Raw genomic sequence first — 19,557 nt, 5'->3', positions numbered from 1 at the left:
AAACTGACTGGCCGCAAAATGAAGCAGACATGAGGTCAGGCTGGACAGAAGCATAAGGATATCTTTATTCATTGCTACAAGTCAGCATTCAAGATACACAGAGACATATTGGAAAGCGACAGAAGCCTTCAACATTTACGAGTTGAACTGCGAGGCTGAGGGAACGCTTTTAGCGTCATTACTGCTTCAATTCTATTGCTTTGAAAGCCTCTTCGTAGTTGGAACACTTCCCGGCCTTTACCACATTTGGAAATAAATATCAAATATATCTTGTATTTTTTATTGCTAACATCAAACCTAGCAAACTGTTGAGATACAGTTCTCACTTACTCTTGAAAAATAAATAGGAAATAAGAGTCTGGAGCGATTTTCAGGAATACTGGAGGACATGCATTAGGATGGGATTGCTTGAGGGCAAAGGGTAACATCAGATGAGAGCATGCATTTGGACATCAGCTTTCTCATCCATTCAACATGCCGACGCGCATTCATTTCAAGTCCGGTTCAAAAAGAATTTTTGGTTAGTTTTGTTCCGAAAAACTGTTGAGGGATGGATGAGAACCCATCTCAAGCCACCCATTAGTAAGTGACCAAAATTTGATACTAACAGTAAAATATGTGATATACAGTGAGGCCTTGAGCTAGTGTCAAATATATATAACATGACAAATATTAAACTCACGATGAAGATAATGAGGAACTCCATTGTCTTAATGTGTCCCGTTTGAGTTCAAATATCTATTGCTTCTGAAACAGCAATAATGTTTTGCATTATTTGGTAGCATTAAGCTAGTGGAAGCCTAATTTATGTAGTTTAAAATGCAACACATTCGCTCTGACTCCTGAACTGTGTGTAATGTGAAACGACAATGTTTTTTTTCTTCCAGAAATGGCCTACACAAAGCCCAGAGGGTTAATGCTTTAAGCAACATTCAGTCTCCTACGTGTGTTATGCAAGGATGTCTTTTCTCTTCACCCCCCCCCTTTCCATCCATTCACCATGCTCCACTGGCTGGCAGGGTAAAGGCTGAGCCAACGCTCTGTCACATCATCCCACCGCTGAGTGAATTACTCAGCCTCCATTACGCTAACGAGAAAAGAGAGCCGGAGAGCGAGATGGCAAAAGGGGCTGCGGATGCAGGTCGGACGCAGAGAAGAGAGGGATGACGGATAATAGCAAGGAGGAAAGTAGATGGTAATCGGTGGTGACGTTGACAGCCACAAGAACCAAAACTAATCACCTACCTAACAGACAATTAATGCCATTATTGTTGCCACACAACATCAAAATCAGTTGGTGGACATTTTGGAATAAATATTAAACAAACAAGATGGTTGTGATGCCCAACCCACAATGCAACTTCAGTGAACACAGCAAAAATAAAATAACATGGCGAATGGGAACCTACCAAAAGGGGGTCGTAATTGCCCTACGCATGCCACAAGATGGCTACGACACTTTTTTTTTTCTATGAGACAAGGCTACGGCTTGACCAAATGCTCTCCCCTCTTTCCAACAATTTCCCCAAGATGGCACCAACAACTTATCAAACAAACAGAAATGATCTCTGCATATATTTGATTTTCTTCTCAGAAAAGCATGGGAGGGGGCGAGGGGGGAAAACTACTCACAACACATTCCAAGAGCACTACAAAATGGCCAACTCACTATATAGGCCACGATATAGTGGCTAGGAAATGATTTCCAGCTAAGATGGCTTATGTTGAAATTGAGGGATGGAATTGTTTTTAAAGCCCCGGTGGCAGAAATCAACACAAAAATAATCAAATCCTGATGTGTTGGACAAAAAAAAAAAAAGACGAGCGAGGAGAGGCAGATTCCCTCAGATGCAAAACACAGAGAGTGAGAGAGATAAATAGTCAATAAATTAAGAATCATTCAAAAATAATAAATACGGACATACAGTGCTTGAGCAGTTTATCTACTGTTGTCATTAAAGTGGCTATGGAGGAAATAAGCTTGCCTGCTCCGTTTGGCCTGTGGCTTCAACCCGCTGGCGCCCCCTTTTGGCTCCACTCCCTCCTCCACGCCCTCGCCCACCCGGGAACCTCAGAGCTCGGTGCAGCGCTCCTGCCTGCTGTAATGGTCAAACTGGCTCTTCCAGTGCATCATGTAGGAGGACCAACGGTGGAACTCCACTTTCCACTGGCGCTCGGCCTCATCGATATTGTCTGGGGGAGGAAAAGGCACAAGTAGCGATCTGTTAGAATTGCCTTTTGCATAGCGCTGCTATTGAGAGGCCCGCACGAGATTTGACCCCAATTGGGTTTGCCTGTCACCGTTGCCACGGTTACTCGGAAGGGCTTAACCTGTGATGTTGAGGAGGCGTGGCAGGAAGTGGTTCCAGAAGGCGCACATCTGGTTCCTCAAACCCCTGTGGACCTTGACGGGCTCCGTGTTGAGCGCCACGTATTTCTGCTCGGCCACGGTGAAATGAGGCCAGCGCTTCCTGCTCTCCACCGAGCCGTCCACGTTCACGTTGGGATTGCTGAGCGGTGACAAGATGGCAGAGTGAGCGGCGGATCCGGTCGACCTGCTGACCGATCGCCGCCACTCTCACCCGGATCGTGCAAAGTTGGCCCAGTATCTCATGGTGCGGCGACTCAGCTTCTCCTCCTCCTGGGTGTAATTTAGTCTCTTCTCTAGGGGAAGGCCGAAGACAAACTCGATCTCGTAGCCGTGGATGACGCCCATCCACTCGGGCCAGGGCAGGTTGGACGCTCGGTGGTCAAACAGGTAGAGATAGACCCCTGATGGCGGAGCGTATGATGACAAAAAGCTTTGTGGATTGTGTTTTGCAAAAAATTCTGGGGGGAGAAGTCGGGTGAGATGGAGCGGCGGTGGAGCGTACCAGCGTTGGACTTGAGAGCGTTGTGCTGAGCGAAGGCGCGGGCGAAGAAAGCCAGAGGGCAGATGACGTTGTGGTCGCCCACAATGTCATCCAACGCGTCGCGGTTCTTCAGGCCATTGTTCTCGTCCATCCAGTCGGTGTACTGCAGCACCACCGCCTCCAGGCCGATGTCGTTGGCGTGCGGCACGCTCAGCTTGGCACCTTGCAGAAAGAAGGCGCCGTCGGTGGCTCAGCCGCAATTCCACACGGACGGCCATCTCGGGAGAGCCTCACCTTCCAGAAAGTCCCCCCTGGAGATGAGGCTGTCGTTGTCCTTGCTGAAGCCAGGGGCGCCGTACAGCAGGAAATAGGTGCCCTCGTCCTGGTTAACCCCGAGTAGCACCTGAGTGTCCTTAAAGTTTCCCGCGTTCAGCATGGCCTCCGGAGCGTCGGGCACAAAGTCGCCATCCACCACGGGGACGAACGAAAACCGAAAGATGGACATCCACGGGAGGACCTGCTCGGAAGATGGCGCAAATGCCACAAACGTGTTGTTGAAGTTATAGATAACATTCCGAGTGTGCAAGGGTTGCGGGCGCGGTGGTGGTCCTCACCTGAAACTCCTGGTCAATCAGCTCCTGTGGCGTTTTAGTGCGTAGACAGTCGACCAGCTCGGTGTCGTTGCCCCAGCTGCAGCCCACCAGTTTGGCCAGCTGCGTGGCCCGTCGACGGGCCTCGGCCGGGCTGACGGTGGCCCAGGGGGTGTTGGGAACTCCGCTTTGGAGGATGGCCCTGGTGAAGAGGGGCCGACTGTCTGGAGACAAGAGGTGGAATCCCACCGAGGCGCCGCCAGCGCTCTCCCCGAAGATGGTCACCTTTTATTGGAGCAGAAAAACACGCCCGAGCCGCTCACAGCCTGCCGACATCGGATTAAGTCTGCGGGCTTGAAAAGAACCTGCTTGGGGTTCCCGCCAAAGTAGTGAATGTTGTCTTGGACCCACTGCAAGGCCATCCTCTGGTCCAGCAGGCCCACGTTGCCGGGAGCCTCCGAGGAGCCGTCCAGAGCCAGGAAACCGAAAGCGCCGATGCGGTAGTTCATGGACACCACGATGACTGTCTCGCTGTAAGCCAGGTAACGGCCATCGTACACGTCCAGGGATGAAGAGCCGCTGTAGAATCCTGCAAAGCACAAGAGCCTGACTATACTAATGGAAAATGAAAACAATCAGGCATCATTGTCAGGTCAGTGTCACATAACGTACGTAGAAAGTCTACACACCCCTGTTGAAATGCCAGGTTTTTGTTTTCATAAAAATAAAAAAAAATTAAAAAAAAAGAGCTGAACAACTGCAATAACCAGATTGAAGTGTGCATCATCATCATCGGTTCCAAGTCCGCTTTCCAGTTATAGGAGGGTGTGTACACATGTGCAAATCCCAGAGTATTTTAACAAGACAAGTAACGTACCTCCGCCGTAGATCCACACCATGACGGTGAGATTGTGAGGTCTGGGCGACGGCGGCACCCACACGTTGAGGTAGAGGCAGTCCTCACTCATATCCCTGTTGGGGTTCCACATCTCACTGCCCATGAAGCCAGGGAAGGTGACGTCCACAAACTGGTAGCAGGCGTTGGGGTAGTGATGGGCGTCGTACACTCCCGCCCAGTGACGTTTGGGTTCGGCCGGGCGGAACCGCCCCTTCCCCACGGGCGGCTCGGCGAAGGGGACGCCCAGGAAGGCTGTCACGTGGCCCCGCTCCAGCACGGGCATGTGGATGCCCCGGACTCGTCCCGCCTGGGTCATGACGGTGAGGTCTGCCTCGCTCTGAGAGGATGCGATCGGAGCCAGGAGGGAGAAGAGGACGAGCGGGGACAGGAGAAGGATGGCGGTCTGCATGACGGCGACCAAAACGCCAAACATGGAGGGCGGAGGGGCTCGGAGATCGGTTTCCTCGCAGACCTGCAGACGGACGCAGGGGGTGACAAAGTAATCGGATTAAGCGGAGCCATGGCGAACAGATCCAAAGTGCAAGAATAAATCAGTGGAGGACATAAAAGCGAGGCCATCCGGAAGTATCTTCAAGGTGACCACGTGGAACGTGAACTCACGCTCGGGTCGGAGGCCGTTAAACTGAGACAATACGACAGCAAATACAAAGACAAAGGAGCTGACAGGCTACAAACAAGTGTGTCCTAAAGTGCAGTTATTGTTGTTGAAAAAATATTTGGGAAAGTGTACAAGATGGCTAAAATAGATTGTCGATTAAACAGAGGGAATGTTCCAAAATAGTGGCCATATCCTCCACACGCGCACACACACACACACACACGGACACAGACACACACACACACACACAGTAGGCCCTAATGCTGATTTTGTCACTATGACAACCATACATCGCAAAACATAAATAGCCGCCTCGAGGCAGACAGGTGCTCGTCGTGCATATTGTAGCACATTTACACTGCGACTAAAATCGGCTCGTTGAATCGTTTCGTGGGATCCTCCCCATCGGATGGCGGCGTGGCGGCTCGTGCCGTAGCTTCAATACAACAGCGAGAGACTGAACGAGTGGAAAGAAAGTGTGTCACTTCTCAAATTAGCCCGAAGAATTTGTGTATGAAGTTCACAGGAGGATTGAATTTACAGGAAGAGACGCTGGCAAGCGAGGTGGGTGGGGGTCATGTCATATGTTTCCAAATCCCCCTCATGGAAACACTCCGAATGAGCGTTCATCAAAGGACAGTTTATTAGGCACCTCTGCAATGTGGAATCACCGTGAGGATTATCTTCTGCTAAGGAAACTGACGTGAAGTCATCCCAGTTTTCATAACCGAATTTTATAATATGCATTTCGGTGGATGCTTCAAAGTGTCAAGAAGCCAATAAACCGCCGCGACTTATTCGAGTGCTGCAGTGGCTTGACTGGCAGCGGGGGAATTTTCCATCTGGCAACAGCCCGAGCGGATAAACATAAACACACCAGCGCACAGAATAGATCAAAAACCGCAACGTACAAATGCCAGAAAATGGGCACAAATGTTGATCATTGATAGTCAAAGCAGTTATTTATAAATGTCTTATTTGGAAAAATATTTAGTTCATGTCCCGCAACAGAAATTAAAAAAATCTTTTCTGTTTGAAGCCTGAAATTCAAAGGATTTGGACTAATTTAAGTGATAATGTCACTAAAGGATTAATCGATTTTGAAAATTATTTTCGATTCAGTTGGTAATCAATTAGGTACGTGTTGCAACTGAAGAGGTGATGAATAGTCAAACGTCTGTTCTGATGCAAAAACTAAAAAGCACTATATTGCTAGTGGCAGCATATATGCGATTTAATGGAGTCAATCAGGTTTCTATTTGACTATATATTCTATATTTGTTCTCCAGCAACATTGATTTAACATAAACAGACAACATTTTTAGATCGTTTTCACTTTTGGAATGTCTGAGGAAGTATCCAGCGGTACAAAATAACAGACATCCTCACAAGTGTGAAGCCGATGTACTCATTAGGTACTATTCACCAACTTGTCCAGAAAAAAAAAAAAACCCTTTATTAATTGTGGAGAAGTTGAGACCAAACCCTATTGCTTAGCTTCAATCATAATTAGGGAAAATATTGTAAAGGCAAATTACAGACGTTTTGAAAATGTCATTCGTTTTTTTTGTTGTTGTTTTTTTTACCAAAGCGAAGGGCTACAAAAATGAGCTAAATTGTGATGTTTGCTTTTAGTTTAAGGCCACGTCAACGTACATTAATTAAATACAGTAGTTGTATTCTCGGGCATCGCGAATAGATCTGGTAACCATGGCTACGGGCGATGTTGCAAAGATGAACTTAAGGGCGTCATGTCATTTAACGTCGTGCTTGCTAACAACGTCAGCTGAGTGATGGACGAAGCCAGCACAGGTTGTGATCAAACGCGCCTCTCCTCCGCTCGCGCTGGCGTCGACAGTCACGCTAAGCACATCATTCCAAAAACAAAGTGTTCGTTATTTGTATTGCAGGGAATAAGCTATGACTTTAGGAGTCCGACCTACCTGGCTGCCTTCCCTTCGGCGGCAAAGCGAATAGGAGCACTTGCTAGCAGTCGTCTCCTCCTCTTTCTCTTGTCTTTTTCGGATGGTCGTACAAATACAAAATGTGGCCCGGTTCCTTTTACGAGAAGGGGCGAGGGGGGCTCACATCCAGCAGGAGGAGCAGCAGCAGCAGCAGCAGCACGACAACACAGAAGTCTGAGGGGAGAGGAGGCGGGGTGTTTGGGAAGGGCTCGCCTTGAAGGGCTCGCCAAGTCTCGCGAGAACTCACCGGCGCGAGGTCCTGTCAACGACTTCACGTTCCTTCTATCAAGTTCACGTTCAAGATGCACAGTAAAAACGCAACGCCAGCACTGAGCAATTCATTTCTTTGCCAGGCTCAATCTACCTATGCTTATATGATAAAAGATTTAAAAAACAAATGCAGAAATTCATTATTTTGATATTATGAATATAGACAGACGTGTTTTGTTGTGAACAACCAATCAGAAAATGCTTTAGTCATTGTAATGCGATATCTTCTGAAGCAAATTGAAGAGTTCCTAGATTTGAAATTGTACTTTCGACTCATTACTGTCAAAAATGCATTTTACTCGTGTAATCGATCATTTTATAACTATTTGTTAGTGACATCCCAAATCTTTAATTAAAAAAAAAAACATTTGTACTAAATTACATTTTAACCACCGATGCTGGGCGATATGGCCGGAAAATGCTACGATCGGTCGACTTTGGTCAACATGTCAGGAATGTCGGGAAGAGACGAAGGGAGGGGGGAGTGGACGAGGCACTGCAGCTGACAGATTTTAATCAATCTAAGTGGCATCAAAACGACCTGTCCTGCTTCTCTCTTCTCCTTCGGGTAAATTAAAACACGCACGCGCGCGCGCACACACAGCCGGGCAATTGCTGCAGTGCTCAATTACTTGTTTTCTTACATTCATCATCCATGAATCCGGCAACATAGCCATCATAAATATAATAGCATAGAATATTGCAAGGCGCAAATGTAAAAGTAACTCAATTGGCCCGAGACAAAATAATGATAGAGATAAGAAAGTTTGTGTTGGAAGAATGTGCTCAAAATTGCAAGAATCAAGGGTTTAACGTGCACAGAAGAATGAGTGTAGTTTCGAACAGTTGAGTTTTGCGAGGAGAATAGTTTTGAACTCAATGAATAAATGTTTCTTTTTTTCTATAATCGCCCAACGCTTCATAGTTGACTTTCTTTCCTACTTGGACAAATGTTTTAATGATGCTGATATTGTGTCCCGTTCTGTGACTGATGTGAAGCGACAGAAACAAATATGACAAGCAGCCATTTGGATAGCTTTTTTTCTTGTCAGTCATGCACCCCCGTTTCCTCAGTGGCTACGGTCATGTCGGCGACAAATCTAATAGGCTGACTGTGGCCCAAGCGTGCTGACTGCTAATCCAGACCTTTTATCTAATTGCCACTGCAGCAACACTGACTGGGCAGAAGACATCAATCTCTTGGTGCTTTCTTCTTCCAAGCTCTGCTGTGCCATTCCCTCCCTCCTACCCGGCGGACTCATCTGCCTGTGCTTGCTGACACGCCATTTGTGACTTTTGCTCAACCACTATTGTTTGCATCGCGCTAGATTAGTCCAATGTTTAGATGAATGACGTCCCTCCTTGGACAAGAGCTCAACTCTCATAATGACATGCATGCAGCAGCTAAATATACTGTGGTGCGCTTTTAAAATAAGCAAATGCTCTCAATATGTCAGCCTCACAATCCGATTGGTCAATCGCAGTTATTTTTAGCGCCTATTCAAGCCGAACGTACTCCCCCCCCCCCTCTCTATGTTCAAAAGTGTTTTGTACAACTTTAATGTCCTGAGGCAGCTCACCACAAGCTTCTTTCACATTTGTGAATGACCACATCCCTTTTTCCACATGTGACTATTCATCTCACATCTTATTTCATGCTTTGTGTGTTGAACATTTTGGCTCCACACAGGAAGGAGTCTGGAAGGCCTCAGTTCCACCCATAACATTTTTTGATGATTACAGTGACTCCCAGTGGCTCAACAATGACATTACTTGACACCACACAAGTGCCCAACTACTACTGCCTAAATGTCTTTCCCCCACATCCAACTAATGCATGTACGTTCATTATTAGCGTCATTTATTATTATAATAATAATAATCATCATTATAAATAACTGCATAAAACCTTTTTGTGATTAAAAATATCTTTAGTAATAAAACAGGTTATTGGTGAGGTTGACACCTGCTCACTGGCTGAGCTAGAAGGGGCCAAAGAGGCACTGGCCCCCTGAAATACATTATTAATTAGAATAATAATAATGCATGCGCTAAATCAAACATACTAATCATTATGCATGGTGAATCAAACAAAATGATGCATGGTAAATAAAACAGAAGAATAATGCATGGTAGATTTATCATAATAATTGTTCTGCCCTCTGTATGTCTTGTATTGAAAGGTCAACAGTTTCCGTTAAGAGCGCCCTCCTGTGGACGCTTAGTGCAAGTGTTTTGCTCACTCAGTCAGAAATTCGTAACATGTAGTTTCACGGGAAAATAAATGTCAAAGCTCTTCAGCTTTGCTCTTGGTCGCTGTCATTCTCGAGTGTCTGTGACTAAAATGAAATAACCACATTAATAAACAGGAATAAAAAATAATTTTGTATCTTCTGTCCTTCTACCTGAGTGCGTCTATTCAGCAATTCCTCTCACATCAATCCGCAATGTCACTTTTGTTCATGTTACCATCGGTTTATTCGCAAAGGCCGCTGTAGAAGATTCCAATTTTTTGTTGGAAATAGTTTGCCGGCACACTGGTGAGAAAGCCAGTACACGTGACATTTCAAGCTAGCATCGCAAGGGCCGGGGCAGTCCAAGCACACAGGCTCGAATGTCAGTAACGGCCGCTGGCACTTTTCCCATCCTCTCCCAGCGTTGTGTGACGAGGTTAAACCTGTGGACGAGTCCAGATTCGCTGTAGTCTTCCTGACAGTACCCTCCAAGGATGTAGACATTCTCCTCCAAGATGGCCGAGGCTGCACCCACATGAGGTACGGGCAGCGGCGCAAGACACGTCCAGCAGTCAGTAGAAGGATCGTAAAGCTCGCAGGTGAGCTGGTCTGTGTAATACTTCCTCAGGTTGCACATGCCGCCGGCCACGTAGAGGAGACCTCGCAGCGCCTCCATGCAGTGTTGGGCCCGGTTTTGAAGCATATCAGCCAGGTGGGTGCTTCCCACCTCGGGGTCATACACGAAGAGGGAAGCGACACAAACATACCGAGGGTCAAAACCTCCAGACACCAACACCCTTCCATCAAAGACTGTGGTGGCATGGCCGCTTAGCGGCTGGTGCAGAGGACGGGCGAAGCTGAGAGAACCCGGGTATGGCGTGAGACAGGAAAGAAAAACAAATCAAGCCAATATATTTGTCCTGACTTAAGCTCACCTCCAGCTATCAGCCTCAGGGTCATAAATCTCCACACTGCTTAAATTAGTGTTGAGCTGCTTATCTCCACCAATGGCACAAAGATGACCTCGGTGCACCACCATTGAGAAGTTACTTCGACGTTCCTGCATGTCAGTGCACCTTTTCCAGAGGTCTAGCTCAGGGTCGTAGCTGGTTCGATGGGGAAAAAAAAACAACAGACTAGTGAGCGCCCGCCACTGTGGAAGAGCATCAAGCGTGTTCACCTGTAGGTGGATTTCATCACGTCGTCTTTGGCGTAGAAGTGACATCCTCCGACCACAAACAAGCGCCCGTTGAGTCTCGCGACGCCGTGTCTGAATTTTGGCTTACCTGGAATGTGGCCCAGCCTCCTCCACTCAATGTCCTTCACCAGGCCTATGCCGGAGCGCAGGGAGTTTACAAACCAGAGTTCGTCGCTTGGTTTGCGTTGACCCGTATCTGGGTCCAGCCGGTCCCCGCCGACAAGAACCAGGGAGTCTTTGGGGCGCCTCACCCGACAGTGATCCTCCATTGAGAAGCTGGATCCAAATTCCTTAAAAGCAGCAACATGAAGTTGCACCTCTTTGGTCTCCATTCGCAGGTTGATGGCCCTAACCTAAAGCAAAGATCACAAAGTGGGAAAGGAGTAAAGCATGTCAGTGCAACTCCACTTCGTTAAGATGCCTTGAACAAGATCACTGACCTCCCTGAACTCTCGAAAGGTCATGAGAGGGAAGCGAACTCCTCTCATCAGTTTGTCGGCGTGTCCTAGGCGCTCTTCAGGATCCGCCTCCACCCAGGAGACTAAAGCTCGAAACACGATCAGCTCAGACGGCACGCTGAGACCATCGCTGCAGAGAAACTCCAAAAGCTTCTCAGCTTGGAGGTCCAGAAACTTTTCAGTAGCCGACACCTCCGAGAAGTGTCGCAGCACGTAGTCATTGGCTTCCTCGAGGAGATCTGCCATTCCGTAAGCTTCAGCAAAAGAAGCCACATCCAGGCAGGAACCAGCATCCATTTCCTGTTTCATAAAGAGGAGGCAAAGCGAGACAGCCGACCGGAACTGGAACCGGAGCGCCGTGCAGGCCAGCTCGAAAACGCAGTCCCAGTTAAGAGGAAGGCTCCCGCGGTAGCAGAAGCAAACCAAAGCCGCCATCTCTGGGGTTACTTGGCAAGGAATGGCAACACTGCTTTGACGAGACTCTCTCATACCGCTGGTGAACATTCCTCGGAAGTAGTCGCTGCTTGCTGCCAGGATCGTCCTGTGGACTGCCACGAGCCGAAGTTCAGTTCGAGCAGAAGCAACCGTAAAAATAAGTTCACAACCAGACCGATTGTACAAACCATGGAAGAAAGCTCCGTTCACGTCCAAAATGACATCACAGCCCACACCTTCAGCCCACAGCTGCTCTACGGAACGAAGGGTTTGTCTCATTTCCTCCTCGGCAGAAATTGCTCGTCGCCTTCCCGGACCCGCCTCGGCTCCTGCGGTTCGCTCGCAGAGCTCCGACAATCTCGGAACGCCGAGCGCATGAGCCGCTGCCTCAATTTGGGGTAGGGTGTCGCCCATTCTGAGCTCCCCCGTGTAGGCAAAGTCTACAACTGCCCGCAGCCCACAATGACCCACATCTGGACCCAGAAGCAGACACCATTGATGGGCAGCGGTGTCTTCCTGACGGCCCTTGAGCATTTCTTCCTTCACCCTCGCCTTAATCAAAGCGCTGACGGCGGCAAGGATGGAAGAGTGAACGTGGAAGCTGCTCCCGTCTTCAGTAGTCAAGGTCAAGTCTGTGAGGAGACGCGAGTCGAGAAACTCCCTCAGGACCTTGAACGTCTCACCGGGAAAGCTTTCGCTCCAATATGGTCGGACATCGTCTCCGTCTTCCCTGAGTTTGGATCCGCGTGGTTCCGCCTTCTCGCTCGTCAGCCCCAATCTGGAGTCATTGAAGGCCACGATGTTCCTTAGCTCACGTTTGTCCTGCTCGACACCTTCCCTCCCTTCTCCCAGTACTTGTTTCCTCCTTTCCTTTTCCTTTCTCCACTGCTCTTCCCATTCCACTGGCAGGCCACTCCCGCTCGCCTCCATGTGGACTCAACCGAGATTTATTAGATTTTAAATTACAAATGAAAGTGCGCCTTGTGCACTCTTCTCTCTCTACAAGACTCAAAGCAGTCTGCTCGCGCTCCCGCTGGACAGCAACAAGATTCTATTCTAAGCGCGGCCGTTCCTCGGATTCACTTTCACACCGAGTTGGCACCATCATAGCATCGTGTGTCCGATTACTCGCATTCACAATCAAGAGGGGAATCTTACTTTCCAGCAAACCATTTATTTGATACTTTTCCCGCTCTAAGAACATGACGCAAAGATTCTGCTGAAACTGACAGTTCTCAGATGAGTGTCGCGTGAGGTTTTGAAAATAGCGTGTGGTGAAAGACAGGAAGTGCGCTTCGACAGATGCAATCTCGTTTTTGTCGCCACAAATCTTGAAAGTCCAATTTATGCGCGAGCGGACCAACTCTCGCTGTTATAGTAACAATAATAAACATACAGTGATCCCTCGCTACTTCGCGTTTTGTTTATCACGGTTTCACTACATCGCGGATTTTTTTCCCCAAATTAAAAAAACATTTAAAGTCAAAATAAAACTTCTAAATTGAGGACCATGTGTCTAAACTTTAGGACAATGTAGTATTGCTCAAAATATTCTTTTAAATTCCTTTAGAAGTCCGTTTTCGCGTGTTAGCACGATTGCAAATTAGCATCTTTCCGCTAACTCGTTAGCCTGCCCAGTACTTCTTGTTGGTGACCGTACTTGGTGGATTTCACTTATTCACTTCAATTATCCGCGATAAACCAGGGATTACTGTATTACATGAATAGTTCTCTCAAAATGAAGCAATATTAGCTATGTGAAGGCAGCATTGTGACAATGGAAGTGGGTATCATTGTAGGTATACAAAAACAAAAGGAAGAATCCACATTAGAAAGAAAGATGATCAGGGTATTTACACTATTCGAACGGCTCGACACTTGCCAGAGTCTTCAGTTCCGGCTCGTCCATCTCTCTCGTCGACACGTCGCCGCCGTCTCCCTGCCTCCCCCTGAACGGCTTCCCCAATTTGACCGACAGGGTCTGCAGCACCGAGGTGTCTTCCCGCGACGAGCTGGTGCGTCCGCTGCGGGTGAAGGTGGACGTGCTCCTGCTCTCCGAGTTGGTGGCCTCAAAGAGCTTGCCCATGAAATTGAGGCCGGCCTGGCGGATGTGAGAGCTGCCGGCAAAGACGTAGAGAATCGGATTGACGGCGCTGCTGAAGTAGGCGAAGGCGGTGACGTTGGGGCGGGCCACCAGGGCGGCCGCTACCGTCGCCTGGCTGCCCTGCAAGAGACCGATCACCTGGCGGAGGGGAGCACGGGGTTAAATGCGGGGACATCCACCATCCTCGCATGCGGAAGATCGAATCACCTCGATGGTGTTGACGATGTGATACGGCAGCCAGAAAACGGCGAAGGTGCAAATGATCATCAAGATGAGCCGGCTGCCCTTGCCGCGCCGCTGGAACATGGCGCTCTGCAGGCGGCAGATGACCGACGAGTAGCAAGTGTTGATGAGGGAGAAGGGCACCAGGCAGCCCATGATGGTCTCAAAGGTGTACTGAAAGACCCGATGGCCCACACTTCGCCAGTGGTACGGCACGCAAAATTTCAACGTGGCGTTGTTGGGGAACACTTTCCTCAGGTTGCTGCGCACACACGAGAAAACGTCAGTCTGCAATCAACGATCGGGGCACACGCGGGACTTACCTTCGGTAGAACGGCATCGGAAGTGACAGCACGAAGGCCATGACCCAGACTCCCAGGAGGAGGATCAGCAGGGAGCGCTTAGTCCGCATCCTCTGGGATAGGAAAGGCCTGCTGACAGCCAGCCAGCGATCCATGCTCATCAGACAGATGAGGTAGATGGACACGTACATGTTGACACTGGACAGGTAGTGCACCAGCTTGCAGGCCGCCGAGCCAAACTCCCAGCCCTGCCCCCCGGCCAGGTAACGCAGGAAAATGGGCGCCGTGAGCAACACCAAAGCGTCGGCCGCCGCCAGGTTGAGGACCAGCAAGCACGTCACCGAGCGCTTTTGGACACGACAAACCACCGACCACACCACAAAGAGGTTCCCCGGGAAGCCCAACGCGAAGGCCAAGGTCAGGATGGCCATGCCGACCTTGGCTGAGGTGCTGACGGGGAGAGAGAAGGCGCCGGTGCTATTGGACACCATGGCTTCGTCGGCCGAATACTTTGACTTCTCCTATTGTCGACGGCGACTTTTCATAGACAGAACAGGAAACAGGATATGTTGAATTAACTGCAGGGAGGCCAACTAGTTTCTGCTCGAGTCACGTTACAACATCGGCGTTTCGCAAAAGGTGCCCTGGGACACGGCCAACAATAAGATCTTCAAGGATGAGCAGAACAAAATGAAGCTTACCTGGATGGATGAGAAGGACGCTATTTCGAATATTTGGAACCAATGTTGGAATCAGCTCTCACGATGATAAGATAAGATAATCCTTTATTATTCCCTCAATGGGGAAACTCCTGATGCAGTGTGAGTTGTCTTGTTCAATGACAAGTGTGGATCTCATCGGCTTGTTCGGGTTTGCCCAACGAGAGGGCGTCCGGTTGTGAAAGCAGAACATGAATGAATAGAACAAGAAAAACCTCAGGAAGTTTCTTGACGGCAAGTCGGGGACATGACGTCTCCAGTGAGTCGTCATTTTTGTAACGGTGCGGCTGGAACAGCTTGTTTATTTGGACCTTTTCTGTTATGCAAAGACATACTTGCATAAGACAACAACACAGACCATGGCAAGAAAAAAAATGGACATCAATAAGTCCCCGAGCTCTTCTTTTGAGGCTCGCCGTCCTCATTGTTCATCAGGACAGCTCACCGTGCCAAAGGACGGACGAGACATTCGGAGATGCCAGCCAGCAGCGGCGAGATGTCAGAGGCTTCGTCACGTCGGAGACTTCAGCACTTTGACATTGGCGCTCGAGTTGGAGTCCTGAAATTTGTCCTTCAGCATGACCCCATCTGCCTCTTTGTCCTTGTCGCGGCTGTTCTGGCTGTTCTGACGGCTCTTCCTGGAGATGGAATCCAGGGCGGCCGCCTCAAACAGGCGGGCCATGAAGGCCAGACCCTCGCGCCGGATGTATGACTTGCCGGCAAAGAAGTACAGCACCGGGTTGGCGCAGCTGCTGATGAAGGCCACAGCGGACGTGACAGCGCGACTTCGGTGCCAGATTTTCGCCAGCCTTTCGGACAAACAAGCTCTCATGAGATGAAACGAACAACTTGAAATCCCACAATCAAAACACTTAAAAGGAGAAAAGCAAATTTGGGAAAGCCAAAGAGACAAGGACAGTTGACTGAGACCAACAGCAGAAGATCCCCAAGGAACCACAAAGAGGACGGAAGGCAGCCGAAGCCTCAAGACATCAAGAATTTAAAGGACGTGTGACGGCTTACGTTGTTTTAACCGAACCCTCAGGACAGAGCGCCCACGTGACCTAAGGAAACAAAAACGGAATATAAATTGGTTTGCGGACATCACGCGTCCGCGGCGAGCACATACCTGCACCATGTTGACCATGTGGTAGGGCAGCCAGAAGGCACAAAAGGTCACCACGATGGCCAAGATGAGTTTCTCGCTACGAATGCGTCGGCGGAATTTGGTCTGTCGGATGCGGCGTAGGATGCAGATGTAGCTGACCACCACGATGCTGTACGGGATCAGGAAACCCAAAACAAGTTCCAGCATGTACTGGACCACCGTCTGCAAACAAGAGGAACGAGACGACGTCCTCCTGTGAATGAGAGTGCTCAAGGCTCCGTGAGTCATCCGAACAATTGAGTCATTTCAATACGGGGGTCAATTTTTAGGTTTTCTTTTTTTTGGACAGCATCTGGAGTTCAAAGCGCGTTCTCACTAACTGGAATTTGGTTGCAAAAGTCTGCACACCCTCTTAGAACTGGGGAAGTGGCTCTGTTAGGAATGAACCAGTCATATTTAATCTCGTGCAGCTGCTACCATTTGAAGTGACCCAAAATATAGTTGAGCTGTTCTACTGGACCAGTAGTTGTACTGTAACATATTTCACTACATGAGGTTTTGGAGGATTGTGGTCTAGTGAAAACTTGAAAAGATCTTTGAGGTCATAAGTATAAAAAGTATGTTTGGCTGAAAGACAATTTGAGCTTCTGCTAAAAATATATTTTTCAAAAAAGTCGGGCTTATTTCCTTTCTCTGGGGAAAAAACCAATCGGAGAAAACTCACGTGACTCTCGTCGTCGTGGTAGGAGTCGCAGATGGCGCGGTCGGCATTGGTCCTCACGTCGCGGAAGACGATCGCGGGAACGGAGGCGATTGCCACCAACGCCCACATGAGCGCCAGCGTCCACGCCACCGTCCGTTGGCCCACCAGGACGCTCACGCGCTGCGGCCGCAGTACGGCCAGCAGCCGATAGAGACTCATGAGGGTGATGATGTGGATGGAGGCGTACATGTTGGCCAGGCACAGGTAGAAGAGCACCTTGCACATCACTGTCCCAAACACCCACCTCTTCATCACCAAGTAAGCAATGAAGAACGGCGTCAACGCCATCAGCGAACCGTCGGCGATGGCCAGGTTGAGGATGAGGAGCGTGGTGATGGTTTGCTTTCGGGCCCGAGCCATGATGCTCCAGATGACAAAGAGGTTGCCGGGTAAGCCCAAGAGGAAGACCAGGCTGAGGATGAGGGCGCCCACGGTGGTAGCGGCCGTGCTGTCCACGATGTTTTCGTTTTTCACCGGGTGCAACGTGGAGGAGCTGTTGGCTAGCGCCATCGGGGCGCAGCTGCTGGAAAAAAGAGAAAAAAAGCACAAGCAACTTTTGTCAAAGTGTGTGGGGTGGGGTGGGGTGAGCTTAACGAGTTTTAACAGAGACTCCTAATTCCAGAGTCCAGACCAGACATGCTTGGGTGAAGCAACATGTGATTCTTTTTTGTCAAGCGACCTCGACGCAAGAAATGTTTCACGAGTATCCTAATATCACCGACTTCTTCAAAATGGCTCTCTCAACTTGGAAAAGAGACCGAAAAATGGGCAGATAAGAAGTTTGCTCCGGTTCTTCTCGGCTAGGAAGTGTCAGATGCTTAGGGCTTTAAGAGCAGGCACGTTGCCATGGTGATGAGGCCACAACATGTTGAGCCACACTGACAGAGAAAACTTATTTGGGTTTAAACGATTTCTTTTGAGTCGCCAATTGTTGAGCTTCTCAAAACTATCTCATATTTTGTTCTCGTATGGTTACGCTCCACCACATTGCTACCGAAAGCCAAATATTGCGCAATCAGATTTGTCTTGTGTGTGGCTGCGTTGGTTTCCTGTGACTCACAACCTGCAAAGGAATCAAAGCAGCAACACACCCCTCTCAAATCGGAGTCTCTCGGAAAACGCATACGCAAACACTCCCAAAGCGAAAAAACTCAAAACTCACCTGTGAAAACCCAAAAGGGAAACAGACGGTGTCCAAAAACAATTGTGAGGCTGAACTTGCTGCGGTGGCTCGTCTTAACCTTTGCTCCCGCCCACCGGCTCGTCAAGGAGTCGCGCCTGCTGCAGCACGCAAGCTTAGGAGGGAGAGGGAGGGGCTTTCTCGTTACCTCTCCGCCTACGCTTACCTGGATGTGTAGTGTCGTAGAGCAACAAAGGGTCAAGGAGTGTCGGCAGCGGATTGTGAGACTACAATCATAAATATCAACTTCATATAATTTCCATGTACAACAGAAGTGATCTGAAGGCGCTTGAAACAGAGCTTCTGTGGAGACAAGCGTGAGCCATCCTTGACTATGAGCTTGATCATAAAGAAAAGATGGAGAGACCATACCTATGACCATAAGTCATACCTGGGAATCATTTGACTGGGAACTCTTGAAATGTGTTGGAAGGAAAATTGACATCCTAGAAAAATGTAAACATCGAGCTATGTGCTAATGACGGCTGGGAACATAGCTCCGGGCTTGTGAAAGGCTTAAGTTTTGAAATGTCAATAAAAAAAAAAAAAGAGTGGGGTGGGGCAGACTTCTTGATGGAAATGCATCCATTTTCTAGGTTTCACTGGAGCTGTCAGACTTCGCTTAATCTAGAACATTCTATACACGCGTATAATAACTCCACAATGGACCAAAGTGACTTTGGATGGTTCGTCACAAGATGACGTGAGGCAGGAAGATTAAATCTAACATTAGTTCTGGTGTGTTTCAAAGACTCACCACAGACCACAGATTGTATCTCGCCCCGGATGAGCATCAAGAATTTTTACTCCGATGTACTTGTGGCCGCTCCGGGAAGATGACGGCGATTTTCCCGATAACTCTGCTCATCGGCCTGATGTTTGCCAGCGTTTGTAAGTTGTCCTCATCTGACGCATCTGATCACGTAACCTGACTGCCCTCACGTTGACTTCTCCAGGTGGATTAGACGTGAACGTGACTCGGGACTCCTACTGGGCGCGAGAGAATGACAACATAACCCTGGGTTGGAAGTTCACCAGCCATCCCAACATGTCCCTCACCTTGCTTCGGATCCGCTGCGAGTTCTTCAGGGAGGGTGAGGTCACCGTCCTCTTTCAACTACAGGACAGCGTGGTGGTTCATTTGGTAGGACGGGTGCGGTGCGACTGGGATGCTCTGGGAAGGGGACAAATAAGTCTGCAACTGTCCAGCCTGCGAATGGAAGACTCGGGCGTGTACCGGTGTCAAGTCAACACCAGCAATCATGTGGACTCTGGAAAATATCACGTCATGGTCACAGGTGAGCTTTAAAAAAAAAAGGTGAAATGCAAATGGTGCGTCATAACCTTGGCTGCGTGTCGTTTTTGCAGCTAGTCCTGTCGACGGGACGCAGGCGAGACCGTCGACGGGCAAAGCGCTCATCCTCAAGGGACTTCTCCTGATTGGGGCGGCGGCGGCGGCCGCTGCGGCAGCCATTGCCGCAGGCTACCTATTCTCACTGATGCAGCTTTGACATTTTGTGCCAAATGGAGCCTTGCCACTGGCTGCACAAAATGGCTGCATTTGTATTGTTGGGATTCTTTTTATGACATGAGATTGTGCTTGCATATGTCAAATTAAAATTTTGATGGGATGATAAGAGA

At 48.9% G+C, this 19,557-nt stretch overlaps 5 protein-coding genes across 8 annotated transcripts; 1 reads left to right on the top strand and 4 right to left on the bottom strand.

Moving 5' to 3' along the window:
• Window positions 1–41: 41 nt before the first annotated feature.
• Window positions 42–7,127, bottom strand: ache (acetylcholinesterase (Yt blood group)). Its single transcript, XM_061272660.1, has 9 exons — window positions 6,903–7,127; window positions 4,320–4,812; window positions 3,808–4,031; window positions 3,467–3,727; window positions 3,147–3,369; window positions 2,874–3,074; window positions 2,583–2,772; window positions 2,332–2,510; window positions 42–2,193 (listed from the first exon to the last, which is right to left on the bottom strand). The coding sequence occupies exons 2-9, from the start codon at window positions 4,771–4,773 to the stop codon at window positions 2,072–2,074; spliced, it is 1,854 nt and encodes a 617-aa protein (XP_061128644.1). The 5' UTR covers window positions 4,774–4,812; window positions 6,903–7,127; the 3' UTR covers window positions 42–2,071.
• Window positions 7,128–8,737: 1,610 nt separating this feature from the next.
• si:ch211-63p21.8 (kelch-like protein 33) lies at window positions 8,738–12,536 on the bottom strand. Of its 3 annotated transcripts, XM_061274359.1 has the most exons (5): window positions 11,707–12,536; window positions 11,066–11,631; window positions 10,608–10,978; window positions 10,363–10,533; window positions 8,738–10,284 (listed from the first exon to the last, which is right to left on the bottom strand). In XM_061274359.1, exons 1-5 carry the CDS (start codon window positions 12,446–12,448, stop codon window positions 9,765–9,767), a joined length of 2,370 nt encoding a protein of 789 aa, XP_061130343.1. In that variant the 5' UTR covers window positions 12,449–12,536; the 3' UTR covers window positions 8,738–9,764. The 3 variants fall into 3 exon arrangements, with proteins under 3 accessions (XP_061130343.1, XP_061130337.1, XP_061130351.1); XM_061274353.1 differs by having other exon boundaries at window positions 11,066–12,536; XM_061274367.1 differs by having other exon boundaries at window positions 9,916–10,154; window positions 11,066–12,536.
• A 136-nt stretch (window positions 12,537–12,672) lies between these two features.
• On the bottom strand, window positions 12,673–14,637 carry ltb4r (leukotriene B4 receptor). The gene is made up of 3 exons (XM_061274402.1): window positions 14,168–14,637; window positions 13,830–14,106; window positions 12,673–13,760 (listed from the first exon to the last, which is right to left on the bottom strand). Exons 1-3 carry the CDS (start codon window positions 14,635–14,637, stop codon window positions 13,377–13,379), a joined length of 1,131 nt encoding a protein of 376 aa, XP_061130386.1. The 3' UTR covers window positions 12,673–13,376.
• A 498-nt stretch (window positions 14,638–15,135) lies between these two features.
• On the bottom strand, window positions 15,136–17,246 carry LOC133151414 (leukotriene B4 receptor 1-like). Its single transcript, XM_061274416.1, has 4 exons — window positions 16,698–17,246; window positions 15,995–16,195; window positions 15,889–15,929; window positions 15,136–15,674 (listed from the first exon to the last, which is right to left on the bottom strand). The coding sequence occupies exons 1-4, from the start codon at window positions 17,244–17,246 to the stop codon at window positions 15,377–15,379; spliced, it is 1,089 nt and encodes a 362-aa protein (XP_061130400.1). The 3' UTR covers window positions 15,136–15,376.
• On the top strand, window positions 16,111–19,553 carry LOC133151416 (uncharacterized). Of its 2 annotated transcripts, none has more exons than XM_061274431.1 (4): window positions 16,111–16,252; window positions 18,668–18,807; window positions 18,873–19,214; window positions 19,285–19,553. In XM_061274431.1, the coding sequence occupies exons 1-4, from the start codon at window positions 16,233–16,235 to the stop codon at window positions 19,425–19,427; spliced, it is 645 nt and encodes a 214-aa protein (XP_061130415.1). In that variant the 5' UTR covers window positions 16,111–16,232; the 3' UTR covers window positions 19,428–19,553. The 2 variants fall into 2 exon arrangements, with proteins under 2 accessions (XP_061130415.1, XP_061130408.1); XM_061274424.1 differs by lacking the exon at window positions 16,111–16,252 and adding an exon at window positions 18,021–18,233.
• Window positions 19,554–19,557: the final 4 nt, after the last annotated feature.

This window comes from Syngnathus typhle, linkage group LG1, assembly GCF_033458585.1.
Source record: "Syngnathus typhle isolate RoL2023-S1 ecotype Sweden linkage group LG1, RoL_Styp_1.0, whole genome shotgun sequence".
NCBI lineage: Eukaryota > Metazoa > Chordata > Actinopteri > Syngnathiformes > Syngnathidae > Syngnathus > Syngnathus typhle.
The sequence above is the reverse complement of the archived record's forward strand: the minus strand, read 5'-3'. Positions and strand labels throughout refer to the sequence as shown.